This window comes from Pongo abelii, chromosome 23 (assembly GCF_028885655.2).
Source record: "Pongo abelii isolate AG06213 chromosome 23, NHGRI_mPonAbe1-v2.0_pri, whole genome shotgun sequence".
Lineage (NCBI taxonomy): Eukaryota > Metazoa > Chordata > Mammalia > Primates > Hominidae > Pongo > Pongo abelii.
The window spans coordinates 38720784-38738409 of record NC_085929.1 but is presented as its reverse complement, the minus strand read 5'-3'; the positions used below and the strand labels follow the sequence as shown (position 1 = coordinate 38738409).

Sequence of the window (17626 nt, the reverse complement as noted above, 5' to 3'; positions counted from 1 at the left end):
ATTACTTTTTCTTTTTTTTTTTTATTATACTTTAAGTTCTGGGGTACATGTGCAGAACATGCAGGTTTGTTACATACGTATGCAGCTATCTAGGCAATCCTATACAACCGTATTGGCGATATTGGCTTCATCCTGGTCTTAGCATGATTTCTCTTACACTCCAACTCATGAGAACTACAACAAATATTCCTCCTAAACAATAACCCCAACCTCCTCCCACTGCTAGGACTCCTCCTAGCCGCAGCTGGCAAATCAGCTCAACTAGGCCTCCACCCCTGACTGCCCTCGGCTATAGAAGGTCCAACCCCCGTCTCAGCCTTACTCCACTCAAGTACTATGGTCGTAGCCGGAGTCTTCTTACTCATCCGCTTTCACCCCTTAACGGAAAACAATCCACTAATCCAAACCCTCACACTATGCTTAGGAGCCATTACCACCCTATTCGCAGCAATCTGCGCCCTCACACAAAATGACATTAAGAAAATCGTAGCCTTCTCCACCTCAAGCCAACTAGGACTTATAGTAGTCACAATTGGTATCAACCAACCATACCTAGCATTCCTCCATATCTGCACCCACGCCTTCTTTAAAGCCCTCTTATTTTTATGTTCTGGGTCCATCATTCATAACCTCAACAATGAGCAAGACATCCGAAAAATAGGAGGGCTGCTCAAAACCATACCCCTAACCTCGACCTCCCTCACTATTAGCAGCCTAGCCCTCGCAGGAACACCTTTCCTCTCAGGCTTCTACTCCAAAGACCTCATTATTGAAACCGCAAGCATATCCTACACCAACGCCTGAGCCCTGTCTATTACTCTCTTCGCTACCTCCCTAACAAGCGCCTATAGCACTCGAATAATCCTCCACACCCTTACAGGCAAACCCCGCTTCCCAACCCCGATCACCATCAACGAAAACAACCCCGCTCTACTTAATCCCATCAAATGCCTTACAATGGGAAGCCTATTTGCAGGATTCCTCATTACCAGCAACATTCCCCCTATATCCCTCCATGGTGGTTTGCTGCACCCATCAACCCATCATCTACATTAGGTATTTCTCCTAATGCTATCCCTCTCCCAGCCCCCAACCCCATGACAGGCCCCAGTGTATGATGTTCTATGTTCATGTGTTCTCATTGTTCAACTCCCCTTATGAGTGAGAACATGCAGTGTTTGGTTTTCTGTTCTTGTGTTAGTTTGCTGAGAATGATGGTTCCCAGCTTAATGCATGTCCCTGCAAAGGACATGAACTCATCCTTTTTTATGGCTGCATAGTATTCCATGGTGTATATGTGCCACATTTTCTTTAACCAGTCTACCATTGATGGGCATTTGGGTTGATTCCAAGTCTTTGCTATTGTGAGTAGTACTGCAATAAAAATACGTGTGCATGTGTCTTTATAGTAGAATGATTTATAATCCTTTAGGTATATACACAGTAATGGGATTGCTGGGTCAAATAGTATTTCTAGTTCTAGATCCTTGAGGAATCGCCACAGTGTCTTCCACAATGATTGAACTTATTTACACTCCCACCAACAGTGTAAAAGCGTTCCTATTTCTCCACATCCTCCCCAGCATCTGTTGTTTCCTGACTTTTTAATGATCGCCATTCTAACTGGTGTGAGATGGTATCTCATTGTGGTTTTGGTTTGCATTTCTCTAATGACCAGTGATGATGAGCTTTTTTTCACATGTTTCTTGGCCGCATAAATGGGTAGACTGCATGTTTCTAAGGAATTGGTTCATTTTATCTGGGCTAACCAATTTGTTGGCATACAAATGTTTATAGTATTCTCTTAAAATCTTTTTAATTTTTATGAAATCAGTATTGAGGCAGGGCTCAGTGGCTCATGCCTGTACTCGCAGCACTTTGGGAGGCTGAATCACTTGAACCCAGTGTTTGAGACCAGCCTGTGCAACATGGTGAAACCCTGTCTCTAACAAAAAACAACAAACAGACAAAAACTAGCCAGGCATGGTGGTGTATGTTTGTAGGTGTGCATGCACTCCAGCCTGGTCGACAGTGATACCTTGTCAAAAAAAAAAAAAATGTAGGGCCGGGCACAGTGGCTCATGCCTGTAATCCCAGCACTTTGGGAGGCCAAAGCGGGCGGATCACGAGGTCAGGAGATCGAGACCATCCTGGCTAACACAGTGAAACCCCATCTCTACTAAAAATACAAAAAATTAGCTGGGAGAGGTGGTGGGCACCTGTAGCCCCAGCTACTCGGGAGGCTGAGGCAGGAGAATGGCATGAACCTGGGAGTCAGAGCTTGCAGTGAGCCGGGATCGCGCCACTGCATTCCAGCCGGGGCAACAGAGCGAGACTCCGTCTCAAAAAAAATAAAAATAAAAATAAAAATGTAGTGATGTTCGCACTTTTATTTCTGACTGTAGGAATTTGAACTTTCTTTTTTGCACTTGGACGTTCTGTGCATGTATCCCAGAACTTGGAGTCTAAACAAACAAAAAAAACCATGCAGTCCACCAACTCTGAGTCATCTTCAGGAAAGAAACAACAGACCTGGAACTGGTAAGAAGACTGAGTCAATAATCAAAAACTTGGCGATAAAGAAGAGCCCTTCAGCGGGACACAGGCCCGCTCCCAGAAGGTGGGCCATCAGGGTAACTAGAAGCTGCTAGCATTCAGTTTGCACAGTGAGGCCCCTCCGAGCCCCTCCCATCAGACCTGCTGTGAGCAGCAACCTGTGGCTGTGGCTGTGGCTGTGACTGGCAGAGGTGTCTGGGGTGGGGCCAAAGTAGTCCCTTGGAGCCCTCACACACTATTGGTGGGAATGTAAATTAGTCCAACCACTATGGAGAACAGTGTGAAGACTCCTCAAAAAACTACAATTGGGGCCACCATGTGATCCAGCAATCCCACTGTTGGGCATATACCCAAAAGAAAGAAAATCACTGTATTGAAGAGATATTTGCACTCCCTTATTTATTGCAGCACTATTCACAATAGCCAAGATGTGGAAGCAACTTAAGTGTCTATCAACAAATGAATGGATAAAGAAAATGTGATGTATATGTACAATGGAATACTATTCAGGCATAAAAAAGGAGATCATGTCATTTGCAACAACATGGATGGAACTGAAGATTATTATGTCAAGTGAAATAAGCTAGTCACAGAAAGACAAACATCTCATGTTCTCACTTATTTGTGGGATCTAAAAATCAAAATAGTTGAACTCATGGACATAGAAAATAGAAGGATGTTTATGAGAGGCTGGGGAGGGTATTGTGGAGCTGGGAGGGAGGTGAGGATGGTTAATGGGTACAAAAAAATAGAATGAATAAAACATACTATTTGATAGCACAACAGGGTGACTATAGTCAATATTAATCGTACATTACAAAACAAACAAACACAAAGTTGCCCCTTGGCTTCGCTGCTTTGGGGGAGAGTGGCCCAGCTCCCCGGGCGACCATCCTGTACTGGCCAGGGTGTGCCAACCTTATCTGGCTGGAAGTTCGGGGCAGCAGGACTCTGACCCTGCCCCTAGTAAGGGGCTTCCCCAAGCAGTGCCATTTAGGGGGACGCCCTGGGTGTGAGCCTGAAAGCTCCAGCTCTCTGCCTTGCCATGTGAATGTGTTCTTTGGGCCACAAGCCCCCACCTCGCTCCTGCCTCACTCCTGGGAACAACGAAGGTGGACAATTGCTCTGGGGGCTGCAGAGAGAAAGCTAAGTGGACTGAGTAGGAGCCTGTGAAGAGGGCAGGAGGATAGATTTTCAAAGGGTAAGGAGTGGGCAGCTTAAGGTTGCAATGGCAGAGGGGGCTCTGACCCAGGACCTGAACTGCAGCCAGCTCTTGGTGTGTGGACCACCCAGCTCTGCAGCTGACCCCTCCACTGACCAAACGGGAGAGGAGCGAGCATTCTCCCCTGTGCATATTGATGCATTGTTTAGCCTTCGCTAAGGGTGGGGTGAAGAGAAGTGTGGGTCTCCTGGGTCAGCGGAGGCTGCCTTTTCTAGTGCTCGTGACTTTTTTTTTTTTTTTTGGAGAGAGTCTCGCCCTGTCGCCCAGACTGGAGTGCAATGGCACAATCTCAGCCAACCGCAACCTCCGCCTCCTGGGTTCAAACGATTCTCCTGCCTCAGCCTCCTGACTAGCTGGGATTACAGGAGCCCGCCATCACGCCCAGCTAATTTTTGTATTTTTAGCAGAGACGGGGTTTCACCATGTTGGCCAGGCTGGTCTCGAACTCCTGACTTCAGATTATCCACCCACCTCGGCCTCCCAAAGTGTTGGGATTACAGGCATGAGCCACCGTGCCCAGCCTCATGACTTCTTATTCCTGGTCCCATACCTGGATTTGTCTCCATCCGTTTTCGGATTTTTAATAGTTTATTTTATCTTCCGGGTTTTTCATCTAACTCCTCTTGTAGACCTCATTGCTCAGAGTGCACTATTAGGGCAAGGTTCTGCCACTGCCACCCTCCATGAATAGATTTCTCCCTCCTGCACTGGGGATATGGAGAGTGGCTTGTTTCTTTCCCTATCTATCCTAGAAAGATGATTTGTGGGGTTTTGGTTTTGGTTTTTTTTGGCACCAAAATGGCAACTGGGTTGGTGTTGGGGGGATACAGCTGGCCTTGGGTGGAAGCGTTCCTCTGCCGTTTCTCCCTGGTTTCAACAGTGTTAGCATTTGTCCATGAAAATACAATCTTTTCTCTAAAGTAGTAAGAGGTGACAGCTGGGGGGAGTGACTGCTGCTGCTTCTGCCCCCAGCTCCCCCTTTCCCCTAGGCAGGTGTGGGGGAGACTCCTGTTGTGACTGAATGTAAGCACCCCCACCTCTGCTGCAGCCAATGTAGATGAAGTGGGGCACTCTTACTGTCTCTTTCTGCTCTTTACCTCCAGCTAAGAAACTTTGGAATTAGGGGGCCCAGGGACCTGGAGAGGCCTTAACCCTGTGAGGAAGTATAGGGGGACCCCTCTCCCACCCTCATCCGCTTCTGAGAGTGGTCAATGTTTACAAGCCCCTGAGTCCCCCAGCCCGGGGACGCTGTTGCTTTCTTTCACCAGCCTCAATCTTCCTGGGCCTTCAGTGCTCCCCTGCCCTTCCTGGGGTTGGGGTGGGGGCAGGCATCGCCCTGTGTTCCCCTGTCTGCCTTGTACCCACAATCATCCCACCGCTCCACCCTGTGTGACTTCCTTTCTTTTACCTACTCCTGTGAATACTCCCTTCTCCCAATAAAACTTGGTGTGTATTCTCAAAAAAATGGAAAAGCCCTTCACCAAATGACTCACTGGTGAATCCTACCCAACAATTAAGGAAGAATTAACACCTTAATTCTTCCAAAGAATTCCACCTTAATCTCTTCCAAAAAAACTGAAGAGGAGGGAACCCTTCTTAACTCATTACATGAGGCTTGCATGACCCTGATACCAAAAAGAGACAAAGACACTACAAGAACAGAAAAACACAGAGCAGTGTCATTTATTAATACTAACGCAAAAATAATCTACAAAATAGGTAACCTAATATAGCAGCATATTAAATTATACACCAAGAACATGGGGAATTTTTTCTCAGAATGCAGGGATAGTTCAACATATGAAAATCAGTCAATGTAGTATGCCACGTTAATAGAACAAAGGAAAAAAAAACACCTGGTGCAGAAAAAGCATTGACAAAATTCAGCCGTTTTTGGATAAAACACAATCAACATGGAATATAAGAAAACTCCTTCAATATTATAAAGCCACATATGAAAACCCTATAGCTAATAGGTTAATTTCGCCATTAATAGCTAATAATGCTGAAAGACTAAAAGCTTTTCCCCTGAGATTATGATCTAGACCATGTGGTCTACTTTCATGACTTTAATAAAAAATGATGTGATTAGAACACTTAACATGAACTTTACACCTTAACAAATTTTTCAATGTACAAAACAGTACTTAATTGTAGGTACAATGTTGTACAGCAGATCTCTGTCACTTATTCATCTTGTTTAACTGGAACTTTCTGCCTGTTAATTAGCAACTCTCCATTTACCTCCCCCCACGCTCCCTGGCAACTACCATTTCACTCACGAATTCTATGTATTTGACCATTTGGGGTACCTCATATAAGTGGAATTATGCAATATTTGACCTCCTGTGACAGGTTATTTCACTGAGCATAGTGTCCTCAAGGTTCACGCACATTGTTGCATGTTGTAGAATATTCTGCCTTTCAAAGGCTGAATAATATTCCATTGATGCATATACCACATAGTCTTTATCCATGCATCCACTGATGGACATTAGGTTGTTTCTGTATCTTTTGTGAATAGTACTTATGAACATGGGTGTGCAGATGTATCTTTTTGTGATGCCAATTTTTTTGGATACATGCCCAGAAATGGAATTGTTAGATCACTTGGTAGTTTTTTTTCAATTTTTTGAGGAGGCTTCATACTGTTTTCCATAGGAGCTGCACCATTTTGCCTCCTCACCAACAGTGTACAAGTGTTCCAATTTCTTCATATCCTTGATACTTGTCTTTTTTTTCTTTTTTTTAATAATAGCTATCCTGACAGGTGTGAGGTGATATTTCATACTGCTTTTGATTTGCATTTTCCCGATGATTAGCGATGTTGAACAATTTTTCATATACCTCTTGGCTATTGGTATGTGTTTTTTTGAGAAATGTCTAAGTCTTTAGCCCATTTTAATTGGCTTATTAGTTTTTGTGTTTTTGCCATTGAGTTATGGGGGGTTATTTTATATTTTGGAATCAACCATACTTCCTCTATTCAACATAGCATTGGAAGTCCCAGCCAGAATAAGTGGGTAAGAAATAGAAATAATTAAAAGGCATTCTAACTGGAAAAGAAGTAAGATCATCTCTATTCACAGATGACATGAGATCAGGAGTTCAGGACCAGCCTGGCCAACATGACACAACCCCATCTCCACTAAAAATACAAAAATTAGCTGGAAATGGTGGCGCATGCCTGTAATCCCAGCAACTCAGGAGGCTGAGGCAGGAGAAGAATCACTTGAACCTGCGAGGTGGGGGTTGCAGTGAGCAGAGATTGTACCACCGCCCTCCAGCCTGGGCAACAGAGCAAGACTCTGTCTCACAAATAAAATAAAGAATATATAAAGAAAACCTTAGCTGGGCGAGGTGGCTCACACCTGTAATCCCAGCACTTTGGGAGGCTGAGGCAGGAGAATCACCTGAGGTCAGGAGTTCGAGACCAGCCTGGTCAATATAGTGAAACCCCGTCTCTACTAAAAATACAAAAAATAGCCAGGCATGGTGGTGTGTTTCTGTAATCCCAGCTACTCGGGAGGCTGAGGCAGGAGAATCACTAGAACCTAGGAAATGGAAGTTGCAGTGAGCCAAGATTGTGCCATTGCACTCTAGCCTGGGCAACAAGAGTGAAACGCTGTCTCAAAAAAAAAAAAATTAAAAAAAAAAAAAAGAAAAGAAAACCTTGCTGGGTGCAGTGGCTCATGCCTGTAATCCCAGCACTTTGAGAGGCTGAGACAAGAGAATTACTTGAGCCCAGGTGTTCAAGACCAGCCTGTACAACATGGTAAGACCCCTGCCTCTAAAAAAATGAAGTTAGCCAGGCATGGGTGGCATGGGCCTGTGGTCTCAGCTATGGTGGAGGCTGAGATGGGAGGATCACTTGAGCCCAGGAGGTTGAGGTTGCAGTGAGCCATGCTTACCTCACTGCACTCCAGCCTGGGTGACAGAATGAGACCCTGTCTCTGAGAAATAAAAGGGAAATTCTACAATTCAACGGCAACAAAAATACAACATAAGGCTATTCTGGGTACACTGCCTATGAGGTAGTCCTGCTCCACAAGGAGCAGTATAAAAAAGAATACAACACAATTTTTAAATGGGCAAAGAAGTTGAATATATATCTCTCCAAGAAGATGCACAAATGGCTATAAGCACATGAAAAAATCAACATTACTAGTGATTGTGTTAGAAGTGTAAATCAAAACTATATTGTGATACCCACTTGATACCTACTAGCATGTCTATAATTAAAACATAAATGACAAGTATTGAAGAGGATATGGAGAAATTAACTCTCCTATGCACTGTGGAAAGAATGTAAAATGGTGCAGCTGCTGTGAACAACAGTTTGGCAGTTCTACAAAAGGTTAAACACAGAATTATCACATGCAATTCCACTTCTACATATATACTCAAAAGAATTGAAAGTAGGGATTCAAACAGATCCTTGCACACCAATGTTCTCAGCAGCATTATTTATAATAGCCAAGTATAGAAAGAACCTGAATGCCCATCAACAGTTGAATGGAAAAACAAAATGTGGTATATATGTGTATTGGAATATTATTCAGCCTTAAAAAGGAAGGAAATTCTGATACATGCTACAACACGGATGAACCTTGAAAATGTTATACTAAGTGAAATAAACCAAAGAGGAAAATATTGTATGATTTCATTTGTATGAGGTACCTAGAAGAGGCAAATTTATATAGTAAGAAAGAATAACAGAGATTACTAGGGCCTGGAGAGAGGGAGGGATGGGGAGTTAGTTTTTAGTGGGTACATACTTCTGTTTGGAGATGATGAAAAAGTTCTGGAAATGGATAGCGGTAACGGCTGCACAACACTGTAAATGTACTTAATGCCAATGAATTGTATACTTAAAAGGGATTAAAATGGTAAATTTTATGTTATGTATACTTTGCCACAATAAAAAATGAAGTATAAAAGAAGAATTTCCGCGCTTTCCATTTCTTCGTGTGTGCTTTTGGTTTTGTTTTTGTGTGTGTGTGTGTGTGTGTGTGTTTTGTTTTTTTTTTTGAGACAGGATCTTGCTTGGTTGCCCAGGCTAGAGTGCAGTGGCGTGATCATGGCTCACTATAGCTTTGACCTCCCAATCACAGGTGATCCTCCCTCTTCAGCCTTCCAAGTAGCTGGGACCACACGCGTGCATCACCACACTCAGCTAATTTTTGTAGAGACAAAGACTCCCTATGTTGCCCAAGCTGGTCTCGAACTCCTGGCCTCAAGTGATGCTCTCTCCTTGGCCTCCCAAAGTGCTGGGATTACAGGTGTCAGCCACTGCGTAGGCTTTACTTCTCACTTCTTCTTGGCTGTGGTCCAGGAGTCTTGTTTCCTGAGTCCTCATGATCCCCATCACATGCTTCCAGGTTGATTCACTCCTTGTACAACCCTCTGACCCAGGGCTCTCCACAGCTCTGCCCTCAACTCTCCACATCTCTGCCCTCAACTCTCCACATATGGTGCTTGAAGAGCCACTTCCTTTCCTATACAGGCCACCAATGTCTTTTTGTGGCACATGAAACCCACTTCAGAGAAATGTGGGACTTTGGAATCCATGAAAGGCATAATTCACTTCACTGTCAAGGGATATAGCTCATTGGTCAGAAACTGTATCTGTTCTCTGAAGGACCAATGCATTCGGTCACTCCTGGCTGGTTTCTGGTACCTTCTCCTCTGTCCTTCTCTCCTCCTCGTCTGTCTTCATTTCTCTCAAATCCCCGCTCCACCTGATCAAATCTCTTTAAAGACCCTGTCTTTGCACTCAGAGAACGCCCCATGCTCCACCTCAAATTCTCCCCTCATTTCTGGCCCTGCATCCCTCATTCTCACACTCTACCTAGGCTAGCACTCACGGGTGGAGGGCTGGGGTGCCACAGCTTTGGAGAAGAGGTTTAAAGGTCTCCATACCCAGAAGCTGGCTCTGATATCTCGCCCCACCTGCCTGAGGCTGATCATTAACCTGGAACTTATATAAAGATGGCTCATGCATGGAATGGGTATAGCACTGCCTGCAGCCATGGCCAGTACGGTTAGCCCCAGCACCATAGCTGAGACCCCAGAGCCACCTCCGTTGTCTGACCGTATCCAAAATGCTGCTGACATCTCAGTCATTGTCATCTATTTTCTGGTGGTGATGGCTGTTGGGCTGTGGGTAGGTGGAATCCCAGTGGCTTTTAGGGTGGGCACAAGGTTTAGGAGGGGGTATCTTAAGGGGGGAAGAGGTGTGGTTGTGACAAAGCTTTTCACAAATGTCATTGTGTTATCAGAATCATTTTCTTGTGTGTTGCATAAGTAACGCTTACAATGAGCTAACGTATTCTCCTAATAACCCCATCGTGTGCACAGAGCCAGCACCGGGACCTTCAGATTTACTATGCATTGCCAACACCTGGCATAATGGACAAAGAGGGTATTTTTATTATCGCATTTTTTTCACTTTCTTTTGTTGTTTGCTCACTTTCTGATTTAGTGAGTTGGACTCTTCATTTATGTTGGCTTTTTTTCTTTTAATAAGTTTGAGACTGCAATTTTTTTTTCTTTTTTTTTTTGAGATGGAGTCTTGCTCTGTCGTCCAGGCTGGAGTGCACTGGCACAATCTCGGCTCACTGCAAGCTCCGTCTCCTGGGTTCACGTCATTCTCCTGCCTCAGCCTCCCGAGTAGCTGGGACTACAGGTGCCCGCCACCACGCCCGGCTAATTTTTTGTATTTTTAGTAGAGACGAGTTTTCACCATGTTGGCCAGAATGGTCTCGATCTCTTGACCTCGTGATCCACCCGCCTCGGCCTCCCAAAGTGCTGGAATTATAGGCATGAGCCACCGTGCCCGGCCGAGACTGCAAATTTTATTGCAAGCATGGCTCAGTGATACCTCACATGGGTTTCATAAGTGAGAATAATCAGAGCAGTTAAGACAGAAGTTAAGGATTATGATTTTTTTAAGTTCTTCCAGCCCTGGGTTTTTACAAAGCGACTGTTTTTGAAGTCTTTTAAAATTTGATGCTATAGAACACTTTCCAGCGAAACGTTTCTCTCTGTAGGAGTGCTGAAGTCACCCCTCTCAGCACCCTGGCCAGAGCCTCTGGGGTGTCTGGGTGCACTTGCTGGGGCTTGACCCTCACCTGTCTTCCCTTCCGCCCAGGCGATGCTGGGGACCAACCGAGGTACTATAGGAGGCTTCTTCCTCGCTGGTCGTGATGTGGCCTGGTGGCCGGTAAGTGGACCAAAGTTTTCTGGAGATAAATTTCCTGAGTGTGTGCTTAAAAGTGAATGTAGGCCGAGTGCAGTGGCTCACGCCTGTAATCCCAGCACTTTGGGAGGCCAAGGCTGGCAGATCATCTGAGGTCAGGAGTTCGAGACCAGCCTGACTAACATGGTGAAACCATCTCTACTAAAAATACAAAAATTAGCCAGACGTGGTGGTGCATGCCTGTAATCTCAGCTACTCAGGAGGCTGAGGCAGGAGAATCACTTGAACCTGGGAGGCAGAGGTTGCAGTGAGCCTAGATCACGCCACTGCACTCCAGCCTGGGCAACAAGAGTGAAACTCCATCTCAAAAAAAAAAAAAAGTGAATGTAGAAAACATTGGGAATGTTGATCATTTCTGATGTACATTGGTTGCCTACTCACTGGGGCTCCTTTCCTAAATCTCTGACTTCATGGCTCCTCTCTGTAATTCCAGGACATTAAAATATGTCACCTATTATGACAGCCGGTTCAGTCTGGCACCGAAGGACCCCAGTTCAGCCCCACCTCATATTCTTTTCTTCTGCTCCTTATCAAGAGTCTTCTCCTGGCTTCTTGCAAGCTCTGCACATTCCTGCTTTGTTGCCAGTCCTGAGCTGATGCTGGCCCTCTTGTTAGGATTGGCCTCCCCTTGTCTGCTGTCTTCGTTCAATGCCTCACCTCATCCCTTCCTTATCTGAGGAGCCTCCCGGCTCTCTCCATGGATCCCTATGTCCCATGCAGTTATTGGTTGTGTTCCCTGTGATGGTGCTAATGCTGATGCCTCTTGATTCTTGCCCAGTGGGTGTTCTTGTGGGGTTTTGATGTGTGGCCCCCTCAGCCAGGGTCCCACTGCAGCAGAGGCTGCATCTTCCCCTCTGCACCTGGAGAGTGTCAGCCCAGCATCACATTATACAGTGGGTGCTTAGCAAATGCTTCCTTCACAGATCTGACTCATTTTCTAAATGGTATGAGGGGAAGTGGAGATGGGCAACTGTCCTGGCTGGGGTGACTGAAGCAGAACAACTGGAAGTTTGAAATGAATTTTATTTGGGGCATCCAATTAGACATTGCATTTTTAGGACTGTTTAGTGAAACATGCAAGGAGGCTCAAGAGATCTTGAAGCCAAAAACCAGCTCAATCCCATCCTCTGGCCCGATGTAGCTGAGTGGAAAAAGTGATTTTACAGAGGCCTTAAAAAGTGGGAAGAGCCACACCCCAATTCTCTTCTGCCAGGACTGGTGCTCATCCATGTCCACTCAAGGGACCTCTCTTGATCTTTGGGTCTTTAGAACAGCAGACACTGTAATGGTGAGGGGATGAATGAAAAGAGGGTCCTGTGGCTTTGAGGATGGAGAGAAATTCCCTCCTAGCCAGCTTGGGGTCTTTGAGTATGATTAAAGGGACAAGAGCTGATGGGAGATCTGGCAGCGCTTGGCCAAGGACAGGCTCAACTCAGAGCATTTTAGTAGATTGACCAATGCTCCCCCAAGACAGAGGCCAACAAGCTTTTCTGTAAAAGGCCAGATTGTAAATACTTTAGAGTTTTCTAGCCCTATAGTCTATTGCAGCCACAGAACCCTGCTACTGTAGAACAAAAAGCAGCCCAAGTCTGTATGGAAAACCAGTGAGCACAGCCGTGTTCCAGACAATGAAATTTGAATCATACAATTTCACATGTTTACAATTTCACATTTCACAAAATATTATGCTTATTTAGATTGTTAACCATTATTTAACAATGCAAAAATGTAAAAATATTCTTGGCTCGTGGGCCATTCAGAAACTGACCGTGGGCTGGATTAGCCCAGGGGCCATCGTTTGTTTGACTCCTGCTCTGAGGAGTAGTGACCGAAACATCTCAGCATCTGTCTATTTTCAAGAAGTCTGATTTGGATCTTTTAACTCCAACCTTAGTCTGTTCTCTTGCATTCCAGATGGGCGCCTCTCTCTTTGCCAGTAACATCGGCAGCAACCACTATGTGGGGCTGGCTGGGACGGGAGCAGCTTCAGGAGTCTCCACCGTAACGTTTGAATGGACTGTAAGTGACATCATAGGCTTTCTCCTTCAAATCAAAACCATATCCAGTGTCTTAGTATGTTTTATGCTGCTATGACAGAATATCACAGGCTGGGTAATTTATAAAGAGCAGAAATGTATCTCTGACAGCTCTGAAGGCTGGGAAGTGCAAGGGCTGAGGGACCCACATCTGGCAAGGGCTTCTTGCTTCATCATCCCATGGTGGAAGGTGGAAGGGCAATAGGGCAGGAGAGAGAGGGAGAGAGGGATGGAGGATGAGAGAGAGAGAGAGAGAGACAGAGACAGGGAGAGAAACAGAGACAAGAGAAGAGAAAAGGGGAGGAGAGGGTGAAACTCATTTTTTAAAATCAGGAACCCACTCCTACTATAACTAACCCACCATCTCAATAATGGGATCTATCTGTTTATGAGGGAAGAGCCCTCATGACCTAATCACCCCTTAATGGTCCAACCTCTCAATACTGTTGCATTGGGGATTAAGTTTCCAACACATGAACTTGGTGGTACACGTTGAAACCATAGCACCCAGGTATATTAATAGAAGTCATAGCCCAGGTTTTTCTGGGTGTCTGTATAGAATGTTCTCCTCTTTGGTTTAATTTTTTTTTTTTTTTTTTTTTGCTTATTTGTTTGTTGTTGTCTTCTTGGTCAATTTTAAGTTCTGGGATACATGTGCAGAACCTGCAGGTTTGTTACATACCATGTGCCATGGTGGTTTGCTGCACCTGTGAACCCATCATCTAGGTTTTAAGCCCCGCATGCATCAGGCATTTGTTCTAATGCTCTCCCTCCCCTTGCCCCCACCCCCTGACAGGCCCCAGTGTGTGATGTTCCCCTCCCTGTGTCCATGTGTTCTCATTGTTCAACTCCTACTTATGAATGAGAACATGTGGTGTTTGATTTCCTGTTCCTGGGTTAGTTTGCTGAGAATGATGGCTTTCCAGCTTCATCCATGTCCCTGCAAAGGACATGAACTCATCCTTTTTTATGGCTGCGTAGTATTCCATGGTATATATGTGCCACATTTTCTTCACCCAGTCTATCATTGGTGAGCATTTGGGTTGATTCCAAGTATTTGCTATTGTAAATAGTGCTGCAATAAACATACATGTGCATGTGTGTTTATAGTAGAATGATTTATAATCCTTTGGGTATATACCCAGTAATGGGATTGATGGGTCAAATGGTACTTCTGGTTCTAGATCCTTGAGGAATCGCCGCACTGCCTTCCACAATGGTTGAACTAATTTACACTCCCACAGCCTTGCTCTGTTCCCCAGGCTGGAGTGCAGTAGCAGGATCATGGCTCACTGACCTCCTGGGCTCAAGCAATCCTCCCACCATAGCCTCTCATGTAGCTGGGACCACAGGTGTGCACCACCATGCCCAGCTAGGTTTTTGTTTTTTTGTAGATATGGGGGTCTCCCTATGTTGCCCAGGCTGGTCTCTTAACTCCTGAGCTCTGTGGGCCTCTCACCTCAGCCTCCCAAAATGCTGGGATTACAGGTGTGAGCCACTGCACCCAGCCTCCACCGTTTGTTTGACCTTCAGCACTTCTGTGGTCCCATTCTGCCTGGCCCAGTCCATGCACATCACTGCTCACCTCTAAGATTTTTCTCAAGCAGTTATTCCCACCAGGAATGTCATTTCTATATGCCTCAATCCCTATGTTCACTTGAGCATTTTAGCTCTCCCTTTCATCTCTCCTCCCTGAGTTCCCACTATCCAACCCATCCTCTAGCAAAGGGGTGTCCAATCTTTTGACTGCCCTGGACCACACCAGAAGAAGAAGAATTATCTTGGGCTACACATAAAATACACTAACAATAGCTGACGACCTAAAAAAAAAAAAATCACCAAAAAACCTTATAATTTTTTAAGAAAGTTTATAAATTTGTGTTGGGCCAAATTCAAAGCCAGTTTGGGCCACAGGTTGGACAAGTTTGCTCTAGCACAAGGCTGGACATGTGATGGATATGCCACCAATAGCTTTTGAGTTGCCTGAGTTTTTCTGTTCTTTTATCTTATTCTTTCTGGTGTTTTCGTGTACATGCATGTGCATATTAGGCAGAAGACGATGCCTGTGTAAAGGAAAGTTGGATCATAGTGAAAGTTTAAACAGACCATTCCCTGGTTGAATTCAGAAAGTGACCTTGAGAGATCACACATGCCTGTGCCCCTCCCCTGTTGAAGATTTTGCCCCTATATTTACTTCAGTAGTATCCAGGAGTCCAGGATGGACCCAGCCTCCAGATATGCCCTATGGCTGGAGCTTTGTTTTAATAGTGCCATGGACACCAGAATGAAGCCAGTCTTCAGAGGCATGGCCAGAATGACCTATGGACCAAGTGGGTGTGACGAGCAGGCTGCAGAGAACTGAGCTGCTCCCCCTGTCACTGTGACCTTGGGCCCCCTTAATCTCTGTAAGGCTCAAGTTCCCCCTCTCTAAGATAAGAATAACTGTGCTTCTCATATCTGCCTCACTTAGGCTGAGAGCAGCGTAAGTGATCTATGTGAAGACTGTAAAAATTGCACATTAATGCTAGATTATATTATTATCATCATTGTATGTGGGAAGACTTGGGGAGCACTGGTGATGTTCTTTTATCTCCAGGTTCCTTTCTCATTGCTTTGTCACTCCATTTATCATTTATGCAATTCAAGAAAAATTCCCTTTGGCAAAGATTGTATGACCTTCCAGGGGTTCCACTGGGATCAGATCCCTTATCTTCTTTCCCTTTTTCACCACAACTTAATCCTCAGAAAATGGTGGCCCCTGAGTCACAGAAACAGAAAAAAAGGAACTCACAATTGTCTCAGGATTATAATTGTTTGAATGTGACAGGATTAAGCCAACTTTTTTTTTAAATTTCCAGACTCAGAGGTCATATACGGAGAAGGTCCACAAGCCAAGCCTCTTTAACGTCTCACTGTCTCTTACTTTGGTTCCTTGTAGTCCTCAGTAATGTTGCTGATTCTTGGGTGGATCTTTGTCCCTATCTACATCAAGTCAGGGGTAAGTATCTGTTACCAAAATGCCAGAGTTCAGTTCTAGGAACTGCTGCTCACTGCACAGAAGATCAATCACTGAGACAATGAGTATTGCCAGGAAAAAAGGCTTTATTTAGGTGCTACAGCCGAGGAGATGGGAGCTCAGTCTCAAATCCATTTTCCTGATGGACTAAAATTAGGGGTTTATACAACAGGGAAGATATGTAACCATGTGTGGGAAAACAGGAATTAGGGGTGGGGATAAGGAAGAGAAGTCGGTCAACAGGAAGCAGGTGGTGGGTTAGACAATTATAACGGGCGAGGGGTCTGGCTTCTCATTGTCCAGGTGTGTTGATCTAGTGAGTTTCAGCTCTTTGACCCTATAGGGAGAACTGATGGTTGATTTCCTGAAAGAGGAACTCAGATAAGACAAAGGTAACTTTCTCAAGTTGTAACACTGGGAGGATCAGTTTCTATGCTTATTCAAATAAACCACAGACATCAGTTCTGTGGGACAACTGGGCCAGTTTTGTATCCACGGTGTTCGGGTAAATCTGTCAGGCATTCATTTATTCACTTATTTTTTCTCTTCAATCATGAAACCTGGGTCCCTGCCCTTCACCTGGCCTATTGCTAGCAATATACAGAAGACAAAAAAATCAAATTTCTTGCCTAGAGAGGTTTCCAGTATAGAATGTGGCTGCAGCCAGCGGGGAAATCAATGGTGCCCCTGCATAATGACCCTGGAGCAGAGATGACAGGTTTGATGGCACAGTAAAGGTGAAGGCAGTGGAGGGGGAAGCATTATGATCGGCTCTAAGACTGAAGCTCGAGGGTCGGAGTGCCCGAGGCCACCATTAATGGAGCCAGGGATTCCAGATCAGAGGCAGATGACGGATGACAAGGAGAATGATGATTTCACTTTTCAACAGGATGAGTGTTTGGTGCATTCAGGACACTAAGGTGGAGACGCCCAACCGGCAGTGGGAAAGTGAGATCTGCAGATTGGTCAGGAGAGAGACCTTGGCTGGAGTTATCCATGGGGGGGTCCTTCTCTTCAGAAGCATGGTTTAAGCACCCACCCTCTGCCAGTCACTGTGCATGGCATCAGGGATGCCTCTACGAGTAAGAAGCCATGGTTCCATCACCAGGAAGGGGCCACACACAGCACTTTCACTCACAGGTGCTTAGGAAATACTGAATAATCTGAACGCACAGGGCCCTAAGGGTAAGTCCCTGTCAATGTCTGTCTCTGCAGGTGATGACCATGCCGGAATATCTCAAGAAGCGGTTTGGTGGGAAGCGACTTCAAGTCTACCTCTCCATCCTCTCCCTCTTCATCTGTGTGGTTTTGTTAATTTCTGTGAGTTCAGAGCCTCCTGGCATTTTAGCTTCAAGAGGTTGGTCAGATGGGGCCAGAGTGCTAATATCAGAGAGCTGGATGTGTAGACTGTCAACAGCCTTTAAAGGGTCAAGGATATAGATGTCTTAAATTCTCAGGGGTGTCTCTTCAAAGTCTTCATGAGGAAAAAGGGAGAGCTTCAAAGACGCTGTGTTCGTAGAGTGGTAGACTTTTAA

The 17626-nt window shown here is 45.1% G+C and overlaps 1 protein-coding gene across 1 annotated transcript in view; it reads left to right on the top strand.

Moving 5' to 3' along the window:
- Positions 1-9791: 9791 nt before the first annotated feature.
- The window catches only part of SLC5A4 (solute carrier family 5 member 4), a 37446-nt gene continuing 29611 nt past the window's right edge, over positions 9792-17626 (top strand). The window contains exons 1-5 of the mRNA XM_024240012.3: positions 9792-9944; positions 10932-11003; positions 12954-13058; positions 16014-16073; positions 17307-17411. Coding sequence (XP_024095780.2) covers positions 9810-9944; positions 10932-11003; positions 12954-13058; positions 16014-16073; positions 17307-17411 — 477 coding nt within the window. The 5' untranslated portion in view covers positions 9792-9809. The remainder of the gene's footprint in view (positions 9945-10931; positions 11004-12953; positions 13059-16013; positions 16074-17306; positions 17412-17626) is intronic.